This window comes from Diadema setosum, chromosome 14, assembly GCF_964275005.1.
Source record: "Diadema setosum chromosome 14, eeDiaSeto1, whole genome shotgun sequence".
Taxonomy (NCBI): Eukaryota; Metazoa; Echinodermata; class Echinoidea; order Diadematoida; family Diadematidae; genus Diadema; species Diadema setosum.
In genome coordinates, this window is record NC_092698.1 from 3,523,930 (window position 1) to 3,551,320 (window position 27,391).

Genomic DNA, 27,391 nt, shown 5'->3' on the forward strand with positions numbered 1-27,391 from the left:
TTAAGACATCACGCACAGGAACATGTGGCAAGCAAAAATATTCGCGTGCTTTTATTTTCGCGCTAGTTTGTGGATGCGCGAAATGCGCGAAAATTTCAACACCGCGAAAATTTCCACTTTTACAGTAAATGAATGAAAAGAAGGAAGACGAAAGGTACGATGCAGATCATTTTACAGAGCGTAATAGATTTCTAATTTATTTCATCAATCAAAAATGCATACAATTCCAGCCATTCATATACATGTACCAAATGATTGCCACGGAAATGTCCGAACTTCGAAAGATACGTACACTGTATGTACATTGTACTTGGCATGTTAAATAACTTTTGATGTATACAATTTCGATTAATTTTTATTCAAAATTGATTTCAATAAATGCACACAGTGCACTACAGATTCACCAAAAGCAGCATGGAAATTCACAGCTTCCAGTGCAAACATGAATGAAGCTGTCAGTATGCACTTCCATAATCAAATACCATGGTCTGCTGAAAATAGATATTCAAATATATTACCTTTGACATTGGACATTTGTGCGTGAAGACATACTAAAATGTAGTACTAATCGGATGATGTGTTAGAATTTAAACAGTACATGTATGCATTTTGAAGTACTCGTAAGAACGTTTGCAATGCTTCGATATCATCTATGACTAGCACAAAGAACATTACAATATTCAAGTGGCAGCTTTTGTATGAAGGTACGAAAATAGACAAGATACTGAAATCCCATCTACCTCATACATTCTGCAAACATATTTAAACAAATTTGGCCTAGTGAGACAATAACAGTACAGTTGTAGTGGTTAGATTTGCTAATGAGAACTCCAGTGACAGCAGAAGAGATAAGTCTTCCCTTTACAAGAAGCAATATTGGTACTGACATTCTATGTTGGGTACATATTGCATTTGTGCTACTTTTAGTATGTTGTTAACTTTCACGAATAACAGTCGAATTTTACATTTTTTGTGAAAATGAAACGACCATAAAATGTACGGTGGGCACAACATCCAAGTTTGTCACCTCATGCATATCACATTGAAAACATCCTGCTTTTAAAACACTTACTCTTTCTTAATCGTACAATTTGGATTAAAATTGTCTATTGTCCATAACAAAGCCGTTCCATTCCACAGGTTGTCCTCCTAGAAAATATAATTTTAACAGTTATCATATGAAACACATCTACATGTATCTCATGTTGCATGAAACCTTTTTACATGAGAAAAACTCTGGCTAGCTCTTTTAACTCCGGTAAATATGATTCTGCTATTGACTTTAACACAGGAAAACTAAATCTGATAAATAGTAACACAACTGTTCTTGGGTGAAAGGTCTAAGTAAAAGATCCCTGGTAACATTGAGAGAGAGAGGGATAAACCTAATTTTTACTTTTGACAGAAAATATATCAGTGTTGTGTATCATTTCTTCTAATAGTATATTTCTGCATATTTTATATCTTTGCTTGATACTTGACTTTGCTGAATAGTTTTTCTTCATGAAATGCAATAATTCTATTGCTTATTGCTTAATTCAGTATTTTAAGTGTGCAGGGATTTTTCAAGTTTGTGGAACCTGCAGATGCATTTTTTATACATTTGATAAACTGTTATTGTTTTTGTCATTCAATTTCACCCGATGGTAGATCTTCCCTATGAGCACTCTGCATTAGAGCCGATTTGTAGCCATTTTGAAAACATAACAATAACTGCATATTGGCAAGTTTATACACACACCAGTAGTGAATTTGTCAGAAAAGCCCTTTCTGGACAAATACCCTTGACTATATTCACGATGACTCTGATGAATGTACTACTGGTTGATGACACAATTTATTAAGTTTTATGTTAAAAATCACAAAATTGTAACACTTAAAAACAAACCTTTAAAAACTGTTTGTCACTGATACGCATAAGCATGATGCACTATTGCTTGTAATAAACTCTGAGTTCAAATATTGGGTAGATACCATCATAATATGAGTTGAAAAACAACGCCATCAATTTTTGTGCTACCAGGCAGCTGAAAGATCCAACCAGCACTCTCCATCTTATGGTTTAAAGTACTAGTCTTCATGAATGCAATCAAGGCATATGTATTGATGCAATGAGTTGCCTTGCTGCCATGGTAACACCATCACTTCTTGTCTCCAGTTCTATGCATTTAGCCACAGCTTACATGATTACCTTTGTAAGATTCCTTGCTCATATATCAAGATTGGCTTGTCATAATATTAGACATAACATGGCTTTCAATAAAAATAAAAATAAAACATTGGCATGCTTTATTGCTACTTGTAGCCTTCTTTTGCAAAATTACTCAATAAAGGGAATAGGAAGGGATGACAAAGAGGTCCATCATCAAGCAACATGGGCTCTCATGTGGTAGCAAATCACAAAATTCAATAAATGGTGCCATGATGATAGTTGTCTTAAAAGGGGGGGGGGGTCTGTTACTTTGTGGCTATTGGAAGACATAGCAATTACTTAAAGGAAATGAAAGAAGTACTCTGAATATTCTTTGCTACATTATACAAGAATAAAATGAAGTGTGAATTCAGACATCATTAGCCATCTTCAGAAGATTCTATTGGCAACTGAAAAGGGGATCCCAAAAAATGTGGCACTGTCATGTGATGTGATATTGTCAAGTTCATTGAAACATCACCATGAACAATTGAAACTAATCATAAAGTCCAACATAAATTGTGCATAGGAATCTTTATGAAATGTGATCATGTAAGCGGAAGGACCATCCTGGCAGGAACCATCGGAGACATTTTACGAAGATCAGCTGACTTGGAGATCCAACGCCCAGTCAGGTGGTCTACTGTCGTAGGCCACGCCCGTGCAGCTCTTTGGGGGCACTGCATCTTTCATCCTCCCTGGGTCTGCATGGCTGGCACCTGAGCAGTGGATACGGGGGAGATGAAAGGAAGACGAAATTAAAGTGGGAAGAAATATACTCAGATAACAGTAGGTAGATAAGAGAAGGAAGATGCAAGATAAGGAAGATGCAAACAGCAAAAACAAAGTAAAGCGAACTAGAACTGCACTCAAAGAGCGTAAACCTCTCCCAAGAAGCTCATTTCTATCCATACATGCCCAACAATTATTGGACATCTGTCAATGAACAAATAGTGACGTGCACATGTTTGAGATTATGTCTGTCAATTTTTGCTTGTTCTAGTCCACGGCCAAGATTCAGACCATGAATTTTATTTAAACTACTCTTGTAAATTCAGGTGCATGTCACATGTCTGGCAACCACGACTCATGCAGCCCGAGAGTCATAAAGCCTACAAGCCATACAGCCAAGAAGCTTGACACTAGGCAAATAAGGCCCATGAGTCCAACACCAAGCAAACAAGGCCCACATGTCTGACAATCATTACATCACGGGGCTTAATGTAAGCAGTGCCATTCTCATGGGTCTTTTTTGCCTAGTGTCGGACTTGTTTGCCTAGTGTCGAGCTCAAGAGCTGTATGACTCTTGGACCTTTTCTCAATGTCAAGTTTGTGGGCTGGATGGTTTGTAGGTGTGTGGGATGACTGGACACCACAAATCTGGACATCATGTATGTATTTCAGGAAACCTTTGAGACTTCTGTGGCTGTGTCTCTTACCTGCATCTTCATCATCCACTACTTGCTGAGAAGTCTGAACCTCCAGATCAGACAAGTTGACGTCGTCACTGAACGGAGACTCTAGAATCTTCAGCACCCTTTGCACCTTGCAAGTGAATTGAAAAAAGAAAATAAGTCATTTTATGGAAAATAACCACACTAACCACAACCATCTCACTGATGTCATTTATGGAGGTAAAACAAGAATTTTCCACAGTCTTATGTAAATCACTGAGTTGTTTCATATTGGGTTACAGTATTGACAAAGGGAGCACTTTGGTGCATTGAACTATTTCAAGTTAATGCAGTTGCAGTGTAATAGCATTTGCAAAATTTGTTTTCATTTGAGCATTCCACAGACTCGGATGCATTTGTAGTGTCTGACATGACTAAGAGCAATATTCTGTTTTTACTCGAAGTATATCCTGTATCACAAGTCAGCAAAGCAACAAGCTACTCATTAACTATCAGGATCAAATTTTGCTAGTAAATTAATAGCTGAAATAACATGTTTTGGGAGAGTTAAGAAGCCCAGTAACACTACATCCATCAACCGTCCCATATAAACGTCTGCCACTTTCACAGAGATTACTGTACTTGGTAAAATTTTGTTGTGATAATCACTTCTTTAGGCTACTACATCATAGCACATAACATTTGTTTAACATTTGTATCTCCTGTTAATTTCAAATTAATAATTTCTTCAGCACAAAATAAAAACAAACAAACAAACAAACAAACAAACAAACTTTCACTCTCGGTAGGATTTGGTTTCCAAAACTATCGAAGGGCTTTCATGGGGCATTATTCCCTAATATAGGTTTATTAGATGACACTTTTTTTCAAACTGCACATGAACCCCAAGAGGACAAACTAATTTCGTCATAACACACATTTCCCACAGACACCTACCGGAGTACATTCAAGACTAGTCTTCCACAGGTTAAGATATGACTGCTAAGCTACTAGCAAAGAGATAACACCAACCTCGGAGAAGTCACCATTTTCTGCTGCCTTGATGGCATTCTCTGCTATGTAGTTTCTCAGGATGAACCTGGGATTGGTGGCATTCATCACCTCCACCCTCTTCCGATTCATCTCAACCAATTCGTCTCCTTCTATTCCCTCTACTTCCTTCTCAAGCCTTGTCCGGTACGACTCCAACCAAGTGGACCAAGCCGCTGTGTCATCGCTTCTCTTTTTCTCTGCCGTCAAGCTCTGAGGGGTTAAAGAAACAAGTTACCGAAGAAGCATTGGTTTAAAGCAACGAGTGCTATAAAATACATGCATCATGTGAACTCATTGCTACTCTTAAATCATTAACTGAAAAACCTTAGTCATTCTTAAATTCCGCTGGGCCCTGTTGCATAAAAGTCAAGATCAATTTACCATAATTCTCTGAATACTCAATTCTGATTGGCAGATACCTGACTCATATTTGGCGTGGTTAGTCATTCTAAACTTTGGAAATATTTCCAACTTATTTAATGTCATGTTTTTTGCATATTGGATAGCACATGTCTAGAGAAAGAAAAATTTCATCAAATTTGTTTGAAGGTGTAGGCCTATGGAATACCAAATATCTGTAAGCAAAACTCAAATGAACATGCGAATTGAGTAAATGCAGCAATATTACTAGAACACATCACTAAAAATTTGAGGAAAATCAGATAATCTGTTCAGAAATTAAGAATTTTTATAGTTTTGGTGCTGTCCAATTTTCTTCAAATTTTCACCAATAAGATCTACTAACTGCAGTCATGCAACCCACATGTTTATTTGCATTTCATACCCCTTTAACTTTTATATGAAGGATTTTCACCTTGCTATGGGTATTGTTTAATGTTACAAATCATGTACCATGTAAAATACCAGGTAAGCATGTGACAGGTGTAGAGAAAAATGTTTGTTGTTTGCCTTTGTCAGATGAAAGACATTCCAATTTGTTTACACCAATGTCGTCAATTTCACAATTGTTCATGAACAAAAGAACCCACAAAAAATATGAGGCAAAACAGGTGTGAAAACTGAATGAGTCATTTATTAACCTCTTTTCACAAATAACATTCCAACTTGTTTACTCCATTTTCACTGTGTTGTACAAAGAAAAAACAAATAACACTAGTAACTTGATATTTACATTGAACAGGTGTTAAGGTGGGTCACTGGTGTCAACAGCCATTAATTGGTCATGCTACTGTTGTCCACAGGAGAAAAAGCTCAGAACTATGAGTTGCATTTACATGCCGCTTATCACTGATGATAGGACTCACAGTCGGCTAAGAATGAGGTACACTTTATGATAAAATCTGGAAACAGTATGCTGCATGAAATGATCCCTTTTGTACAAGAAGTAATTCAGTGCTCAGAGGGGTCAAATCTAACCAAAGCTCACTGCGTGTTCACATGGTCCAACTAAGTAATGTGTAGAATGTTTTGCAGGGGTACCCTAGTTAGTAATCAGTGAGCATGCCTATGCTAACTACAAAACTTTTTGTGGTAAGGAGCATCCCTAACCTTAAGTTCCATTCACCAAACTCATTTGAATTCAGAGGTCCTCAGGGTGTTGCCATCATCGTAGTTAGCTAACTACACATTAAGTTAAGATCAGGGCACCTCTGCAGGAACTTTACTGTAGCAGCAACACTAAGGTATATTCTTTTCACTGTGTTATACACAGAAAGAAGGAATAACTTGATATCTACACTGAACAGGTGCTTAACAGGGTGTCAACAAGAAAAACATAATAATGAAAACAATATGGAAACTTCTTTACAAAATATAATACCTTTCTTTCCTCAGGTGTCAATGACCCATTGAAGTCGAGTACTGTTACACTCACTAGCACACAGCTAATGTTCAATATATTATAAACCTTGCTTCTACAGCCATGTCTACACTGAAAAAAAGATCAGCAGGTTTAAGATTGTCATCTCTAAGATCTCGAAGTTTTGCCAGAGTGACTGCAAACTTCCCGCAAATCTTCCTATAAAACTTCTCCTCACAAAACTTCCTACTCAAACTAGGGATAGTTCCCCCACCCCACCAAACTTCTTGATCTTTTGCCATTGTGAATGCTAGTAACTGATACTTCACGAAATTTGTCATGTGACCAGTCCACCACCTGTTTGTGGGCTGTGCTTCTGAAGTGCACTGCCATTGTAATGTCCAGGTGTTCATTGTTACATGACAATCACTAGCAATCAGACTGCATACTCCTTCTTCTTCCTTGCGCACGCACACTAAAGACACAAACTTCTCTATCCAAAGATCCAGAAGTTTGGCTACCAGGGTAAAAGTATGACGAAAGATTGTAAACTTTTCAATCTTTTGCCAGTTTTACTGCACCTTCTATGTCACTAGAATAGACATGTATTAAGCAATTAAAAAAGAAACAGTATTTGCAATTTGAAATCAATCTCTATGCTACCATCCTTCATCAATCTTTACTTACCAATAATTCCTTAGATCTCTCCATCCTGCGGACCTCTTTCATAAGTGTCTCGCTGCCCCCAAACAGTTGTTCCAGCAAGGAGGGGTTGCTCTGGGTTAGCATCAACAACATCTGAAGCTGGCTGCAGTTAATGAATAATAAAAGAGATAGAGGTAACCCTGCATGTGATGACAAGCACTATCAACGTGGAAATACTGCATATTATGATATATTTCACAGTGCTTTTTTGTTTTGTTTTGTTTTGTTTTATTTGGTGATACTGTACGAGCTGAAATTTTCGCGGTGGTTTTATTTTCGCGAATTTCGCGAATCGCCTTCGAACCGCGAAAATAACAACACGCGAAAATAACAACGCGCGATTTAGTAAGTTCAGTTAGACCCTCGTAACCGCGAAATAAACAACACACGAAAATGTCCTCCAAGTAGCAATTCGCGAAAATATCTGTACGCGAAGATTTCAGCTCGTACAGTAGGTCAACACAGAGTCATGTGACCAAAAATAACATTGCAATGATATTGATTGATATGTACACAAAATGACAATAATGAAAAATGTGCCCTTCTGTGACGACATTCATAGTAAAGTGTCCCATTCCATAAAAGTTGTCATGGCTACTGTAAAACGAGGAATTTTCGCGTGCATTTTAATTTCGCGAATTTCGCGAGCGCCAAGATTCGCGAAATTAAAATGCACGCAAAATTAAAATGCACGCGAAAGTTCTTGTTTACACTATATGCATTGAATGCCAGTGGCAATTCGCGAAAATTTCATGCCGCCAAAAAGGCCCTCGGCTCCAATTCGCGAAAAATTCATGCCGCGAATATATCATGTTTTACAGTATATGATCGATCAATGTTTTTTTGATAGCGTGTGTGCGGTGTTATCAATATTGGCATCATAAGCCCCCGCCCCAGTATACTTGATGCTAGGTAGACCAATCACTGGACTGGATTTCATTAATGAAGGACGCAATAGAAACTAGATATATCGCTACGGCGACTGATATGCCTCCGCCATAATGCATGGTTCTCCTAATAGACCATGTCTATAGTACAATGTCTTGACAATGTGTGATGACAGTTTCACACAATTGGCAAAATATTAAAATGACAGGTTTGCCACAAATGTGCTGAATGTTCACTTTCCTAGAACTAGGTTCAATTGGATGAATTATTCAAATGTCAGAGTGCAGGTATTTGGGGAACTGATGATTTTTACTTGACTTTTGACCCTTTTATAAGTTTATGCATTGAGTAATTTTCAAGGTATTGAGAAAGAGTATAATTTCAGTATCAAACGGGAAAATAGCATTATCTAAACCTGGTCTTTGACCTTTGACCTCACAGTTCCACAGAGAATCACTGTTAAGTAGAACATGCATAGATATGTAAGTTTCATGATGATACCTTGAGTTACTTTCGAGATATGGAGGAAAAAGTGCAATTTAGTACTTTCACTTGACCTTTTACCTTTTGACCTTTGACCTTTTTGGCAAGAAACTTCCCCAAAAATATATATTGGGTAATACATGCCATACATCAAGTTTAAAAAAAAACACCTTCAGGCATATTGCATTTGAAGGAAAGTAGTGATATTTTGAGGAGTTGACCTTGACCTTTGACCCCCCCTGACCTTTGACCCATGACCCCCAACTTCCCTAGATAGTCACTGCCCATCGGTACAAGCATATATACTAAGTTCCATGAAGATACCTTGACCCATTTGCGAGATATGGAGAAAAACATGAAATTTCAATTTTTTTTTTCACAAAATAACCTGTGACCTTTGACCTTTGACCCTGTGACCCTAAAATCCACATAGAGTATTATCCCCCAAGGATATACCCTCATACCAAGTTTGATGTAAAACCACCACATGGTTCTTGAGATATCGACAAAAACAAAATGGGACGGACGGACGTACGTACGGACGGACGACCCGAAAACATAATGCCTCCGGCCACTTCGTTGCGGAGGCATAACAAAAGATAGACAATAGGCAGGGTCACACTGGCAAAAGATCATGAAGTTTGCTTGTCTATCTACACCGGCAGCCAAACTTCCAAATATTTAAGTCCTCAAAGCTTGGGTCACTGGTGCGCATGCACAAGATAGAAGAAAGAGCACGCCATCCCACAGCTAGTGATTGTGAAGTACACGCACACATGTACATCACACTCATGGCACACTTTGGAGGCACCACCCACAAACAGATGGTGGACTGGTCACATGATAAACTTCTCACAGTTTCAGTTGCTAGCGTTCACACTGCCCAATAATTGAGAAGATTGTCAAGGGTCCGGGTAATTCCCTCTGCTTGAGTAGGAAGTTCACAAGAAGTTTTAACCCTAAAAAGACTGGGCTATTTTGGTAGCTCGAAAGACTGGGGGGGGGGGGGGGGGCCTAACGGGCCCCCCCTTAAGATCTCGGCCGTGGATCGCGCGATCGCCGCGGAAATTTGCACAATGGTAGTGTGCGATGTAATCTACAAGATCGTATATTTAAATTTTCCGAAATAGTCTATTTTTCTTTTATTTTGATTAATTATGCTAATTTATGCGAGAAATCAGACTTTTTTATCTAAATCAGTAAATAAAGCTCCAAAAGTGTTCATTTTTGGTCTAGATATTCTTTGTAGCATTCTTAGCAAATGTACTTGAAAAAAAAATTCGGTATCAAAATTAATTTCTTATTCATTTTATTGTTTTATGAATTTCTTATGTATTTCTTTGTTTTTTCGACCTTTTGTTTTTGTTGTTTTTTTCAGCAAAATTTGTGGCAGACCCTTTTTGAAGCATAACACTACTAAAACAAATTGATTTTAGCCATTGAGAGTAAAAATAAGCATATTTATATGAACCATGTGATAAAACTCAATTTGTATTGACTTTGTACACAAAATCACATTTTTTAGCCATTTTCGGTCTCACGTGCATGTACAAAAAGTTATGTAACTTCAGAACTGTACCCCCGGGCGTCACAAATTTGGTGTCAAAATGTGTGGGAAACTCGAAAGAAAAAAGTCATAGAGCATCGCGGCGAGAGCATTGCGTGTTGCTGAGTAATCGCGCGAAATGTCGAGGGGGGGGCCTTTTAGGCCCCCCCCCCCAGTCTTTTTAGGGTTAAGGAAATTTGTGGTCACGCTGTCAAAACTTCAAGATCTTAAAGATTGCAATCTTTAAACTTAAAAATTTTTTTTTTTGCCACCATGACCACGGCTAATAAGAGATTAAAACAGCTCACCTGATGCAGACGAGCAAGATAAAAAAAGATGGGGAAACATACCCTGGGTGGATGCGTGGGGCAGACGCCTTCTTGAGTTCTTCCAGACAACAGCACTGTGAGACGAGAGCCTCGGTTAGCTCCTCACACTCCTTCTCCTTGAACCCCATTGCCGTGGGGAGAGAGAGGTGGCTAAGACTCCGGAAGACGTTGGTGAAATCGGCCCGCGTTGCCTCCATCGTCTTGTGTAGAGATTCTACCAGCTCCCTGTAGAATTCACAAGAGGGCACCATTGATGGCCATGTTCAATTTAGGAATGTCATAGGTTACCGAAAAAAATTTAGAACTGAACTGCAAAATCACTTAATATCTGTCCTCTCATGCTGTTGGTTATTTTAATTTCTTTTCTAGAGATTGCACCACCTCTGTGAAACAGGTTGTAAAAGATCCTTGTTCAGATATAGGAATTTATGGGATTTCACAAAACACAAGCATCACAAGTGCACAGTTTTATTTCACACATTTGTAACAGAAGTTATCATATTTTATCTGTAAAGGAAGACAGGTAACAATGACAACAAGAAACAAAGAGAGACACTGCAAAGCAACTACAGTTCGACCTTAATTATCCGGCCATGTTGGGACCGGCGCTCATCCGGATAAGCGATTTGGCCGGATAAGCGATTTGGCCGGATATGGGAGACACAATGTTAATGTATATAGCTGCCGTCCAAACTGCCGTCCCAGTGCACTGGCAGCTAGGCAGGTAGCGTACCCCGCAACGGTGGTGTAATCTATGCTAGCCTGCGCAAAATTGTAGTCCCTTCTTCACAAAAATAAAGTATATCTTGATGTTAATATCATACATATTTTACCTCATTAGATATTAAGAAACCTATCATGCACATCTCATGAAATTAGTGAAATAGATCCATGAAAGTCACTGTTTTTTCTCAATTTTTTGACGAAAAAAAAAAGTCCTTCACTGCGTGAACGCGTCTGGATAATAGAGATTTCCGGATAAAAGGAGGCCGGATAATCGAGGTCGAACTGTACCACAATTTCTACTTACAGGTACCAGGGCATACATTTAATCCAAGTATAATTTGCAGTAACCCTACTGTACTAAAAGTGTTTTGGTCATGTTGGAAGTTGTTTTGACAAATATTGAAGTTAAAGGACAAGTTCACCTTCATTAACATAAGGATTGAGAGAATGTAGCAATATTAGTAGAACACATCACTGAAAGTTTGAGGAAAATCGGACAATCCGTTCAAAAGTTATGAATTTTTGAAGTTTTTGTGCAGTCACCGCTGGATGAGAAGACTATTGCAGTGTATGATGTCACATGCGTACAACAATATAAGGAAAATATAAAGAGAATTTCACAAAATACACACTCCCTTGACTCGTTATTGACATATGTTATGGGTAATATTATTCCTATTGCCTTTAGAAAGAGGCAAGTCAGGTGCTCTTTTATCATGTGAAAAAAGTGAATTTTCTTTACATATTTTTTATACTGTTGTACTCATATGACATCACAAGCCTTAGTAGTCTCCTCATCCAGCGGTTCCAACACAAAAATTTAAAAGATTTATAACTTTTGCATCGATTGTCCAATTTTCCTCAAACTTTCACTGATGTGTTCTAATAATATTGCTGCATTCTCTCAATCCTTATGTTTATGAAGGTGAACTTGTCCTTTAATATATCTCAAAATCAAGCTTTCACTTCAGATGGCATTCTCCTGCATTTGTACATAATAATTTGATTGAATGTTCAACTATTTCTCAATTGTTCATGCATTACTACAATTTATGCATTCTGTATGTTTGGTATATATGTATTATTTTTTTCATATGTATAATCATTTTTTTTTTAAAACACTGACTTTGTTGTTGTAATAGGTTGCATAGCCCTTCAAAGATCAAAAAGAGAAGAACAAATATGACTCACTTGTCCTCCGGCAGCTGTTTGAGGAGAAGTCCCAACTTTTTCCTCATCTTGGCAAGGTAGTGCTCCTCAAACACTTGGTCAAAGAGACCCAGCTCCGCTTTGGACAACTCCTCAGGCAGTGCCATGGACAGGGCTTCCGCAAACTTCTCCAGGTTCCAGCGGCACATCTCCGGCTGACGAATGAACGTATAGCGCCCTCGATCGTCTGAAACACAGCATGGTTTGGAAAAGTACTTTGAGGTGCCAGTGTACCCTAAGTAAGCACTGTTGTGCTCAAGTCACAGATGTTTTATATTACAGTGCATATACATTGCTTTTCAGTGTACAAGATGTACATTACATCATAGCACTAACAGTTCGGGATTGGACAGAATTGTTCCTTCTTTTCTGTTTTGATATTTTCTCTTGTTGAGTCTGGAAAGAAATGTAAGAATTATATCTTCCATACTTCAACATGCAAAATACAAATAAACAACTCTAATCCTCCAAAATCTTCTTGCTTCCATATATGTGACCGCATCAGACATGTATTAAACAAATTAAGTATTTCTGATTCAAAGCACATTAGACCACAACATCCCAACTGATGCACTAGTATTAGATATTAGAGATATGTGATATCAGATGAGTGTTTCCAACATCAGATATCACTGAGCTGAATTTACAAGCAAGCACACCAGTCATACAATTTTTCTTGTGTGTATGACCTTTAACCCGAAAACAGACCTTTGTCGTGTTGGATGAGCGTTACCAACATCAGTTATCATTGCACCGACTTTATGAGCAAGCTTGCACAAGCTTGCCTGCTAATACAATTTATCTTGCACATGTCAGCATGTGACCTTTGACCTGGTGACAAACCTGTTGTGTTGCAGATATGGTCTGGGTCGTAGCCGTCCAGGAATCCAAAGGGTCCATAGTCGATAGTCAATCCCATGATGCTCATGTTGTCGGTGTTTAGGACACTGCAATTTGAAACAATGAGCATAGTCAATTTGTATTTCATATAGGACTATTAAAAGATTTGTTACATTTGTTACTCTCTTTTGGACTTGACTAGAAATTATTTAAATCATTGATTCTTGCATCAAGTTGCTTTTATAGCACCTGATCATTGACAAATTGCAATTCAACAACATACTCAAACACTGACATACAGTGTAATCAGTGTTTATTTACAATGATGAAGGGCACTTTGTCAATCAGTTGTAAAAAAAAAAAAAAAACAACTCAATGCAAGAATCATTAATCTACATGTAAATAATATGCAGTACCCAATGATACATGTATAAGGAATCAGAGCCATCACTGGCTACTTGGCAGAAGCTCACAAGTTTTTAACAGTGGATATGATGTCTGTCAAGCAAATCAAGAGGTCGGGGGTTTGAATCCCATGTGAGTATATATACCACAATTTCTGTCATGGCTTTTACTCAAACACTGAATAATCAGCATCTATTTACATTGATGAAGGGCAATTTGCCAATCAGTTGCAATATTTTTTTTTTCCAAATTCAAGTGAATTTATTTGGAATCATTGAATGATCCATGTTTTTCAAGCTCTGCTTTAAGTAAATCACACTTTTTCATCCTACAAAATGTATTAACTTTTCCATCACCCTTGCAAAGATGATATTGCTTCTATTACTACTAAATTAATTCATGTATTCTTTGTAATAAACTTTAAGAAACACATTTCTTATAAATTGTTTAGATCATAATGGTTTGTGAAATGCATGCTTTGTATAATGTTTACCCTTTTGTTGAATAGAAATAGACTAGATTGATTTGAAATCAAAAAATTGATGAACTTGAGCAGCATTTCTAGAACATTGTCTAATTTAACTGATGATATGCATTTTTTATTTCACAGAATATATCAAAGTACAATCCAGGAGATTTCATTGTCCAATACCAGTGGCCAGTCCATGTAATTGTAATATCCTGTGGCTGTAATCTGAGCTAGTCACTTCATTCTCCTTCTTGTTACCGGGCCCACTAGCATTCATTCACTGACAGTTCTTTCGAATAAAAGTAAAAATAATTGACTGATCTCATATGACAAAAATTGCTGAGGTTAACCTTGCTTACTAAATATTGTCAAACTACTTTTTAAATGTAATAAACATATACCACTGCATTATGAGTAGAAGCATGGACGTCATAATGTTTCAAATGCAGTTCAGTTTCACTTCTTTTTTTTTTCTTTTTCTTTTTTGGAGGGGGGAGGATTTCCTCGAAGCAGGAAATATATACGTACACTGTATCTGGATCCAACTGTAGGGAGACATTTTGGGGATAAGCAATGTAAGCAGTACAGCATGCTATTGAATGGGGTAAAATATTGTTGAAAACGTTAAGGAGACTCAAATTGTCTCCCTGTGTTCATGTGTCTCCTCAATAAAGTAATTATGAGCATATATAGTTGTAATGTCTCCCCCAAAGCTAGACGTGTAGTTTCATATACATAATTATATGCCGTCATTTGTACAAATCTGAGGGTGATGGTAACAATAACAACTTCACACCTTGGATCACACTCTCAACATTAACATTTTTCCAATTGCCTCATTAGGACATTGCTATTATTTCTCTTTCGCTTCCTTATTGGTCACATGAACAAGTATGATACTAAACACTTTAGAATCATCATATCAGTTTCTAGGAGGATTCATCCAGTCTCGTTTCCAGGGCCCTGTTTTATGAAGAGTTAAAACTGATTGTATAGTTGATTTCAACTGTAAGTCTATAACAGACTGTGTAGTAAGGACATTCAAAATCCATTTTATCTTTTGATAAAAACAGGGCCCAGATCAATTCAATTTGAGGGCCCAGGGACTCATTTCATAAAAAAAAAAAAAAATTGCTATGATGGCAAACTTTTGCTGGAACGGCAATTGTCATGGTAACAACAAGAATCCAGCATCCAGATTGGCTGTCATTATGGGAAGTTGCCATTCTAGCAAGAGTTGCTATCTTAACATTTTTTATAAAATGGGGCCCAGGTCTATGACATTCACTTCCCTCACCATTGCAAGGTATCTATTGCCACAAATTTGCTTAAATCTGGATGTAAAAGATTTACTCTCTCTATCTATGACAATTGATTATCATCGTGTTGAAAGCCCAGCTTTATATACATATATTCTCTAGAGAGAACAACTACATTTATTGTGTGATGTTTGCATTGTACATTACACCTGCCCATGTGACTTTCCATGTGCACCATTTTCCATTACATCACACAAAGCTAAAACTAACAACCAACTGTTAACTGTATGTAAGTCTTTCTTAATTGTTGAATGTGATGTACTGTAAAAGTGGATATTTTCGCGCGACTAATTTTTCGCGCTCGGCCCGGTAAAAAGAGTTTCATGTGTTTTTAATTCTTTTTTTTTTTTTTTCGCACTAGTTTCTTGTTGCGCGAAATGCGCGAAAATTTCAACACCGCGAAAATTTCCACTTTTACAGTAACCTCTGATTAACAATTCTTCTCTTGATTCCCCCCTTTTTTCATGGGGAATGTATTTATTTGAGTGCTTTCTCTCTTAAATTGTTACTAGTATCTCTGAATGGAGACAAGAAACAAAATGTCATAGTATTGTACATTTGTATTTTTCACTTAATCTAATCCGTATTTTACCTGTACCTACTTTTTTTTTCTGACTGGAACAGCCACTGTTGTACTGTGTTTCCTGATTTACCAAGATGCTATAAAATAACTTCCAACGAATTGGACTCTTCTCTATCACTCCTGTATCACAAAGCCCTTGCTAAGGGATTAAACTACATATTTTAATACAAATGTACAATGGAGTTACTTTGCCTGACGTGTACTGTGGGAAACTTTTGTATTTTGATTTATTTATTTTTTTAATTCTTATTATTATTTTTCATATACTTTCATCTAATTTCATTTTGTTCTGGATTATATCATATCATAATTTGTAGGGTAGGGGAGGGTGAAGAGTGGGATAGAACAGTATGCCAGTAAATCAGTGGCAAATTACAGCCAAATTAAAGAGCACATTGTAAAGGTCAATGACTATAAGCATTGGTGTTTCATTTTAATCTCTGAGAGGCACTAACAGTGCTAGCAAACAGGTAATTTATCAGACAGAGCTGATTAATTTAGGTCATCAGGAATAATAGGAACAAACTGGTATATCAGGCATGCATTTAAAGCAAGACAAAACAAAAATAAATGGGTTTGTGTAATAAGATGCACACACACGGATGTGCAGCTCCTATCTTATTTATGAAAAATATTTTTGATTCAAATAGAACTGAAATAGAAAACAAAGAAAATACTTTTACAAAACTTTCCTTACTCAAAGATCATCCACACTCATTAAGACATTTTTTTTTTTCATACGAGAGTAAGATGTATCCATTGAAAATGTTTTCATGTCCTGGAAAAGAAACAAGGATTCTAACAATGAAATATTCAACATCCAGGAGAAAAGTATGGGTCTCCTTTTATGACAAGGATCTTGAGCAAATATTTTGATAAAAAGTATCTTATTTAGAAGTTTTAGTTATTTCAAATTCTAATCTTTCTTTAAAAATTGACGATAGTTTCACATAAGATCTGTCGGTTTTTACAAAACAGAATTTCCTTTTCCCACATGAAGAGCCATTATCATTCACCAGAGTGTACATAGTATACCATATCCTGTTTCCTAATAAAGCTATATTTATCTATTTGTATTAGAAAGAAATAAGAGCTGCTTTCTGTCATAACGAAATGTGGCTGGTGCCATGGCAATCACATTCTGACTATGCAGCTTGAACATTAGCCTATAACCTAGACGGAGGATGCAGCCATTGTCATTGCTGTTATGCTAAATGTCTGATGCAGCGAGACTAAAGTCTTTTTGCTAAGTGATATGTCTGTCTGATACAGTGAGACTATGAACAGTGGAAGCATCCACCACCTATATCCACTTGTCTTGCTTTAGTCATTGTTTTCTTATTATCAACTATGAATTGGTGGCAGTTTTTCTTACGAAAATCTGCCAATTCATAGTCAGTAATAAGAAAACAACGACTAAAGCAAGGCAATGGATATAGGTGGTGGATGCTTCATGCACATCCACTGTTCGTAGTCTCGCCACATAAGACGCTTTTTGCAAAGACAATAGTCTCGCCGCATCAGACGTTAAAGTGTATCTGTACCCAGAACTTTGTTTTTCTGACATTGTAGGTTATTGTACTGATAATATCCCTATCAAATATAAGAGTGCAATGTTACTCACATACAGAGATATAGCAATATAAAGAGAAATAGAGGAATCTCTAAAATGCCGAAAATTACATGCGCCTTGATCAAAGAGTAGTCGCCTGGAGTTATTGACTGCATTCGATTGCATAGTTCGATAATTTTTTGTACGATCAGTGTACTACGACACTAGTGCTCTCAAAACATGCAAACGCACGCAAATGTTCACGTACGCAGCTATAGGTTGGTGCTGCTGCGCCGCGCCGCCGGGCCTTCACGCAGCCAGCCGCGGCAGCATCTACTCATGCGAATGCATATGGCTCGAGAGAGAGCCAACGTGTGAGGCCAGTGCGGCATGCATGCAGTGGACCAGCGTCTACGCACAGACTCCCGAAGCTGTAGTCCCGTAGTACTACCTAGTAACTGTGCACTCTTGAAATAAAATTGCAAGACGCTCCAACGATGGAAAATCTGATACTGAACACAGTCCCGGGCAAAAATTTTGATTCAGTGCACTTGTAACAATTTTAAACAGGGTGGCGGTATTTGAGCACCTGGCGAGGTGCGGGCACCTCACTACTGTTAGACATCTGACGGTTATAGGGGTCTAACGTTAGACACCCAGATCTAATCTTTGATAGGTCTAGTACCTAGGCCTATCCCTGTTACTTAATCAAGTACCAGGTACTAGATCTACTAGAGTCCAGACCTCTAGACCACACAACAGAGTATACATCTAACGTTAGAGTTAGACCTAACATTTGATCTTCACGGGTAAGTGACAGTTAGTGAGTGTTTCTGACTACTCTAACGTTAGTAACTATTCTAGTGACTATCACTTTTCAGTGTCAATTTCAAATTTTCATCATTCATCATGAATTACTGCTGTCTACCTCAGTAACTTACTGTTGAGTCTACTCACGAGATAAATGGGCTTGATGGAAACTGAGGGAATAGCATGCAAATTCAGCCTGATTCTGGTGTTCTGATGATGATGTTCTGTACAGTCCAAAAAATGTTGACGATGTGTGAAGGCGGAATGGCTGTCGAAAGTCAGCTGGCTTGAAGTGTTCTTCACACAACCTTCCGTTCGGGTTTACAAGCTGGTCCCGGCCCACTGTCATACCAGCAGAATGATATGCAGTTTCAAGTTTGTCATACCATTTTTGGAACAGCTCAGGGCATTTCCTCTGATTCCAAAATTTGAATGTCGCAAAGTTTGAAGAGGTGTTCCGGCAAAGTGGTGCAACGCAGATAATAGGCATCTTTAACGTAAATCAAGAGTCGATCGAGTCGTGATCCCCAGACGCTAAGCTCCTATACCGGGCGCATCATCCGGCGGGCCGGCCAGCCGGGCCAGGCTGCTACGATGCTGTCTAGGAGGTAGGTACATAACTAGTCATGTCACGCTATACGGGCATTGGAAAGGCGCACGATACTAGACAGTATTTGATATAGCTGTGTGCAGACGGAGGCAAACGAAGGAAACGTGCACACACAGATGGTCGACGCGCGGCTACTATTTTCAGATTTAGCTACTATTGCAGCGCGCACTAGTGCGTGCTGATTTATTAAAATTAACATTTCACAGTTTTCGGCATTTTTTGTGATGGGATATAATTTTCTCTAGAGTTCTTAAGACATGCTCTCACACCTCTCAAAAATAAATTTCTGGCTACAGATACAATTTAAGCTTTGTAATAAAGACCATAGATGCATTCTCAGCCTAGCTTATAGGCAACATGGGATGTTATGCCTGACAAACCAAATTCTGCTGTGCTTTGTTCGCCAGTTGGCACAGCAGGTGTCTGGAAGCTACTAGTCAATAAAACAGAGATTACCCACTCCCCTAGTCCCTAATGTGTCACCATGGCCTACCTGCTGGATCCAGGCACATTGCTAAACCTGAACGGGCTTACCTGTAATCCACAATTACAAGTAAGTCAAGTTTAGATAGATTACTGAATGCTGATGATAAAGCTTAACAAATAAAGGGTTAAGTCTAGTCTGATGAATCTCTGGATGAGACATACATGTACATAAGCCGTGTTTGAGTGCTCAAAAGCAAATCGAAGCAAACCATACTGTACTGTACTGTATATACATTGTCAGATTGGCAGCATTACAGCGCTCTGTGGAGATAGTGTACCTCGCGAGCTACATGGTATTTGGACTCGAGTATTCCTAACAGGGTCACACATTTTGTAGCAACCAATATAATACACCTCACAAGCTCAAGCTCCATACAGGTGTCCTGAACACAGATAATCAACTTTAATCATCATGGTGTAGTGCGTGCTATGCACATTCTTCTCATCTCAACAGCTGGTACAGTACGCTTTTCGACTACTTTCCATTTGAGTGCTCTCTGGCACAGTACAGTACGGTGCAGTACGGTACACTTTCAGAGCACATCAGGAAGTGGGCCACTTTCGGCACGGTACACTACGGTACAGTACACTATGGGAGCATTTGAGTGCTCCTCTGGAACAGGTAGAGTAGAACGCTTGAATGTACTCCTGAAAGGAACTACTGTAAAAGTGGATATTTTCGCGCGACTAATTTTTCGCGCTCGGCTGGGTAAGAAGAGTTTCACATGTTTTGAATTCCACAGAATCCAGACATCAACTACTGGAACATATGGCAAGCAAAACATTTGCGTGCTTTTATATTCGCGCTGATTTTGGATTGTGCGAAATGCGTGAAAATTTCCACTTTTACAGTATAACGGCCTTGAGGGTTGAGAGTAATTTTCACTGAATTTAGGCATTGTAATGGATTTATAAACCATTTTGATTTTGAGTGTGCAGACAAAAGAGAGGCTAACTCTAGGATCCAAACTCACCCATGGCAGAATCCCACACACTGCCACTCCGTCACCAGTATGGCAGTTAACCTGACCACTTCCTTGAAGAAGGATAGATTACGCTGTACTTTATCCTCTTTATGCTCTTCAAAGATCTATCATGGCAAAAAAAAAAAAAAAAAAAAACGAAGAAAAGAATATTTATGAAGTGTGTAATAAAGAGGCTCACATTACACATATCACTGCAAAACTTGAACAAATGCACAACAAAGTTTAACACAGCAATGTGTTACTTTGGGGATTCCCACTATCAAAGGGAAGATAAACCCCAAGAGCAATGTGGATTGAGTGAAAGCAGCAACATTAGTAGAACACATCACTGAAAGTTTGAAGAAAATCGGACAATCGATGAAAAAGTTATGAATTTTTAAAGTTTTGGTGTTGGAACCGCTGGATGAGGAGACTACTAGAGGTTATGACGTATGAGTGGACAACAATACCAAGAAAATATAAAGAAAATTCTACAAAAATCTATTTTTCATGAAAATTACAAATTCCATCAACTTGATATTGATATATGTTAAGGGTAGCAATTATTCCCCCTGCTTTCTGAAAGAGTTTGGTCCATTGCTCTTTCATGATTCTAGAAAAGTGAATTTTTGTTGAATTTTCTTTATATTTTCTTTGTATTGTTGTCAACTCATACGTCATATCCTCTAGTAGTCTCCTCATCCAGCGGTTCCAACACCAAAACTTTAAAGATTCATAACTTTTGCATCGATTGTCCGATTTTCTTCAAACTTTCACTGATGTGTTCTACTAATGTTGCTGCTTTCACTCAATCCACATTGCTCTTGGGGTTTATCTTCCCTTTAATGGGCATAATTATGAGGAGCATAGCAAAATATCCATACTCTCTTTCTATGAATATGAAACCCTTTCCTAAAAAGATGATCTGCCAAATAAGCTTGTGTGATGAAAAGCACTGTTTTGTTAAAGTACATCATTATCCACACGCTGCAGATCTTCCAAGACAAAAAGAAACATCAAGTTTACAGCATACCTATGTCCTTTATGGCATTTTTTTTTTCCTGTTGCCAATACTCAATTACAATATGTAACCCCTACAACTGGACAAATCTTGAGTTTGCTTGCAGCTATTATGACTAAAAATGAGCTCACCTGAGGGAAAAACGTTTTGATGACATAATCCAGCATTTGCTCCAAAATGTCTTTCCTACCAACACTGGGACCTCTTCGCCCCGTCATGGCATCTGTCGGCTTAAAAATCTCAAAGGACCCAAATCTACCGGTAAAGGAAAGATAAAAGAATGACAAAACATTGCGACCTATAATACACAGAAATACTGCCGTCTTTTGGCTACATCAACAAGCTGACATACATTTGGAAGTACACTCAGTTATTTCTTCACTAAAAATAATAAAAAGCATAGATTTTTAATGCAAAACGCTCACAGGAGGTGCAAATCAATCTGACCAGTTCTTGCAATCCATCTATCTCTCTACCCCTCCCTTCATTTCTCACTATATCGATCTATCTTCTCTTTCTTTCTGTCTATCAATATATTCATCTAATTGTCTACCTACCTATCATTATATTCATCTGTCTACCTACCCATTTCCTTCTCTCTATCTATCTACAACTGTATCTAATAGATGTATCTATCTCTCTCTCTCTCTCTCTCTTGCTGGCTCTCACCCCATTTTTTTTCTTCATTCACTATTGTTCTTCTCATCTCCATTTCCCTGTGCAGAATTGTACTACTTAATATACAAGGCTTTTGATTCTAAGAGGCTATTATATTTCTGTGACTAATTTGTGAACTTGTTAATGCCATGAATGTCGGGGAAATCAAGAAATCTGCTAGAATTAAAAACTCTGCAGTAAATATACCACCTAAACAGTATTCGCATGCTTCATATTTGTACACTCGTCTATATACTTCATCTTCATTTGATAACTTTCACATATTTGTGAGTGCATTACATATGATACTGGAAACAGCATTGTGTAGAATGTATAAGCTACCATGTACAACAACTAGTCACCAAGGAAATTTACTACTTCTCCAAACTCCAAATTCTTAACATTTCAAGTAGACTGCCTGTGAATACTTCACAACACAATCATGAACAATTCCTCACTTGGACAAAAACACAGGTGGCACATGTTGAAACAGGTTTGCAAGCAGTTTGAGTTAGCATAAGAATAAGTTACCCACTCAATAGTACCTAATCCTTGACTCAGGATAACAGAAACAAAATATCCCAACATCATGTATGGACTAAACAGTTGAAGTTGAGACATTCTAGATCAAGTGTTATGAGCACCTTTCAAAGGCAGATACATTGTACCAGCGTTACACAAGAAGCCATCATTATCATCATCGACATCATAACTCATGGCTGAAATATTTGTTACCCTAGCTGCTGTCTAAAAATTAAAAAACAAAACAAAACAAAACTGAAAGTATCATAAATAGCACATGTCATGCTGTGCAAGACAGTCCCTAGATCTCAAGTGCAAATGAAACCAATGGACAAATTTTTGTGATGAAAGATGACAGCAAGGATAATAATTATTTGTTTAACCTAATGCTCATGTGTAGCAGATACCAGACAAGTCGTTGACTTGATACCTGATGAACGTTGGTGCAAGCCGAAGCACAATTGTGACTCTCTCTTGGATGGGGTTGCCACTGTAGAACTGGTCTCGAACGACTTTCGTGTCAGAGGTCACACAGCTACCAGCTGTAGCACAAGAGGGATGACACATAAATACACAATGACATGGCATGGAAGAAGAGATACAAGCAATGTGCAACTAGAAAATATAATAGCCAGTGCAAGAGTGATGGCCATTCTAGCCGCATATTTGAATTCAGCTTTCTTGTCTGTTCCAATGCATCACAAATTGTCTATTCTTTAATTACTTATCATTGAAATCCTGAAAAACTTTGACATGGCGCACTGAATTCAAGATCACAAAAAAAGCACCCTACAAACATACAAACAGCTATTATCTATAGATGATCATTTCATAAAATTTGATTCAGAAATTGTCCACAAGTGCTCAAACACAGGCACAAAAAGCTTCCAGCATTCATATCACTAGTCATAGTAGGTCCCTGCACAATCCGGTACAAGTGTTCTCTCCACACATGGCAGAATTTTAAAGGCCATGGTATATAAGACAAATCTATTATTAACAAATTTATCCCAGTTTCTCAAACTTGGCAAGTAAAATGGAGATGCAATGAAGTGTCAATAGAAACTAATCAGAAGAAAAAAAAAGAATGAAGGGCAGAACTGAACCACATGAGGTGTTAGTGGCACCCACTTTCTGGTAAATCTTCCATACCTCTGGTAGTTGGTATTCCTAGATGGTGCATGGCTTCACTGCACAGGAACTCTCGGATAGAGGAACGGAGGACCTTCCTACCATCGGCCCTTCTGGAGTAAGGGGTCATCCCAGACCCCTTTAGCTGAATCTCCCATCTCTCTCCGGCCTGGTTCAGCACCTCTCCAAGGTACCTTCAAGAAAGTCCAACCAAAGAATTGACAGAGAACTTTGACACCACAAACACTAGCAGCATAAAATTTTCACCAATAGGAGGCGACAGTCTTTTTCTGCGGCACGAAACTTTCGCAAAATCGCCACTGGCATTCTATGCATTGTGAAGAGAAACACTTATGTGTTCATTTTCTTTTCATGAATCTTAGCTCCTTGCAAAATTTGCAAAAGTTTCATGCATGCACAAATTTCTGGCTTAACTATACCCATTCAAATCTAAGTCCCAAGAGTGGAGATGATGGTTTTCCCCCAACTTTCGATAAAGTGATTTAGTCTGTTTTTTTAATGTTTGTTCTCATCTTTCTTTGAGTGAGCTCCCCACCTGATGCCAAATTTACGCTATTAAGGACAGCCATCTCATCTGTATCAGCTCAGCAAGAGCCAAAAACCATTTGAGACAAAAACTACCAGTACACAGCAAAAATGAAACTAAGGTAAATCATAGCAAGAAAGGAAATGAAGATGAAGGTAATGTTGACCTTTGATGTTCACACTCATTTTCTTTTTAGTGATCTTAAATCAACAAACATCATCAAAGAGAAATGAAAGTAGTCCTTGAATCTGCCAAGCATTTTCTTTTTGTTTGTATAAACTGCATTTTGTCCCTGCTGTTTTAACAAATATTCAATACCCTAGAAACATTTGAGAAGAGCAATATTTTGCTTGATAAGAGTAAAAAAAAAAAAAAAAAGAGAAGAAGCTAGACAGAGAAAGGAAGAGCAAATGAAAGTAATATTGTGTCTGGCAAACGGACAGATTTAAGTTTGTTACAGCATGTTGAATATTAAAGTAAAGTTGTCCCAATTTTTCAGTGACAAAGTTTTATACATCAAAGGAATAAAGGACAGAAATGTAGGCCTACTACATGACGTGTTATTGGCACTCACTTTATGGCGAATTTTCCAGTGAAACAAAATTGTCAGGCTGAAACAAAAGTTGCGTATTATGTCAATACATCTACAAGTATTGGAATTTCTCATATTTTCAGTACATGTGTCAGAATGTTTTAATAGTGCATCCAGTTTAGTTTTGATTTATCCCCAAATATAAATTATATTCCATCAATGGCCAGCTAAAAATTGCTGATATCAAAAGCAAAGACCTGATCCTAGTTTACAAGACAGTAGTTTCAAAACAGTACTTAACACTCACAATGTTATCACCAAAGTATTTTTGGTGCTATGGCAGCTGACCAAAACCTGTGGACAAATCTTGAAAAACAAAAATCTCAGCACTCACATAGCTGCTCCGTCCCCAAGCTGACCAGCGAAGCTGCCAAACTGGTGTCCACAGTAGCAGTGTGATGCTGTCTCACTCCCAGGGAGAAGCTTATTTCCTGAAAAGTATGCTGCAAAATCCTTACTTTTCAGTTCCTCTTCCCCAAGGTCGAGCAGCTGCATTGCCGGCAACGAGTACACCACTGTCTCGGGGTTCGCACACGGTGTGGGATGGACACGGGAGAAGCACGCACCCGGCACCTGCCGCACGAAGTTCTCCGTCTCCGGGTCGATCGGCAGGCTCCGCAGGGCCAGGTTGTCGAAGTGGAGCGTGTTCAGTTTGGCCATCTTGTGTCCAGCCCGAGATGAGAAACGGGTGGACAGGACACTGCGACGACCGCGCCAAAGCACTGGTGTGACTTTGCTTGCCAGGATCCCTATTTTGCTGGCTCACTGAATCCTTTTACCTTATGATTGTGATGTAGTACAGAAAAGAGAATTCATATTGGAAAATAACCATTGCACTTGAAAATCATGTTTAACTGTCTAGCTTCATGATGAAACAAAAGCAAGTGAACCCCAATTTCAATTTATTTGTACCTTTGACAAAGGAGATACGGTGTGATCCACTTTCTTGAAGTCTCTTACACCACTGAGACTGAAGAGGCTCTACAGCAGAAGCATTTTGAAAAGTGTGTCTCTATTATCTGCACGAGTACCAACTGACATTTTAGCTTTCTACCAGCTGCTGCAGGGATTACCCATTCAAGACATATTTTCATAAATAATGACTGTTAAGCCTGTATAGTCTATTATGATTGTGGCAGGCTGGATTGTTGATACCTAAGGACTAAGTTAAGGTGCGTCTTCAATAGGAAGCTGCCGACTAACCCTACCATCGATTCACTGTGCTACTCAGCTCAGGCTTCAGAATTAACATAACATGATTAAAGGCAAGCCCAGCTAGCATGACTCGCCAGACAGTGCAGTGTACATGTATGCATATGGTATCGCGCCATTACCGTTATGTCAAAGTGCATACAGATATTAAAGCTTCCAATGACAAATGTGAACTAGGACGCAAATCTCATACTTACCAGGGAATAATTTTCCTTCTCGAAATTGAATAGCAATTTTTGTCGATAATCAGTTCGGGAAACCCACTCACAAGGGGGGCCCCTCCTTATAAGTAACCCGTCCCCCTTATAAGTAACCCCCGGGGCACCCCTTATAAGGAGTCTCCACGCTTTTTTGCAATGGAACGCGAAAATGAAAGGACTGCGGCAATTCGCTTGATTATGTCCATAAAGCTTCACAAGTTTCCTAGTTACTCACGAAATTTGAGCAAAATCGGTTTGAGGCATCATATCTAAAATCATGGATTTAAATGCGATGTCAAACGACCCATGCGAATGCTGAAATGCGAGCGATTACTGGCGTGAGTGTCGCCAGGCGCGGCGGCGCGGCACTGCTTGAGTGCAGACGTGGCGACTGATTCTCCGTACTCGTTCCATTGCAAAAAAGCGTGGAGACTCCTTATAAGGGGTGCCCCGGGGGTTACTTATAAGGGGGACGGGGTTACTTATAAGGGGGACGGGTTACTTATAAGGAGGGGCCCCCCTTGTGAGTGGGTTTCCTGAACTGTAATGGACATACATTTTCAACAAATGGTAAACTTATACAATGTAACAAGTCTATGTAATGAAACTGATATGCAAATTACATTTTGTATAGCAGTCATACCAAAATGCATAGCAAATTGCTATGTGATACCAGGAAAATTATTCGCTGCTTACATAAATTCTCATATAACGTTACGGCCCGGGATTAGCACGACTTTGACAGTGCGTGTGATGTGTGTGGTACTGTTACCTAACAATAACTGGTTAAGTTGTCGCCTATCGGCTCCTACACTGTCACTTGTTAGTTCCTGGCCTGGGCCTCCGTCCTCTAGCTTCTAACAAACAATAGTAGTTAGCTCTGACACCCACGACTTACTGACCACTCAACAAGCACACCAAAAAATTCAGTAAGAATCTAGTTATTTTCTTTTTCTTTTTCTTACCGAGGTTTGATACAGAATACTGTCTAACGTAGACTGTCTCGCTACACAGCGAGAGGGATCGAGGAACAAGACACGGGGTACACGAGTAACGAGTTACACGTATAAACACTGCACTACTTCTTACTTGTTATACAACAAGAAGGCGATTGCGTAACGTCGGCTCCCCGCCAGGAGGCAAGGCGGCGCGGCCAGATTGTACGGGACGAGCTCGCGCTAGTGCTG

At 38.6% G+C, this 27,391-nt stretch overlaps 1 protein-coding gene across 1 annotated transcript; it reads right to left on the bottom strand.

Moving 5' to 3' along the window:
* Window positions 1-169: 169 nt before the first annotated feature.
* LOC140237455 (protein adenylyltransferase SelO, mitochondrial-like) lies at window positions 170-27,269 on the bottom strand. The gene is made up of 13 exons (XM_072317381.1): window positions 27,170-27,269; window positions 25,127-25,571; window positions 23,675-23,847; window positions 22,953-23,064; window positions 21,475-21,598; window positions 20,332-20,447; window positions 13,127-13,230; window positions 12,266-12,470; window positions 10,370-10,573; window positions 7,085-7,205; window positions 4,618-4,848; window positions 3,631-3,736; window positions 170-2,910 (listed from the first exon to the last, which is right to left on the bottom strand). Exons 2-13 carry the CDS (start codon window positions 25,450-25,452, stop codon window positions 2,795-2,797), a joined length of 1,938 nt encoding a protein of 645 aa, XP_072173482.1. The 5' UTR covers window positions 25,453-25,571; window positions 27,170-27,269; the 3' UTR covers window positions 170-2,794.
* Between the last annotated feature and the right edge of the window lie 122 nt (window positions 27,270-27,391).

What these genes read in the sequence shown, in the direction of transcription:
- LOC140237455 (XM_072317381.1), bottom strand. Translation starts at nt 25,452, where the DNA reads ATGGCCAAACTGAACACGCTCCACTTCGACAACCTGGCCCTGCGGAGC. An exon ending in TCAAAACGTTTTTCCCTCAG is followed by an intron (nt 20,448 to 21,474) that starts GTGAGCTCATTT and finishes TTGCCATGATAG; the next exon opens with ATCTTTGAAGAGCATAAAGA. An exon ending in AGTGGATGATGAAGATGCAG is followed by an intron (nt 2,911 to 3,630) that starts GTAAGAGACACA and finishes TCCACTGCTCAG; the next exon opens with GTGCCAGCCATGCAGACCCA.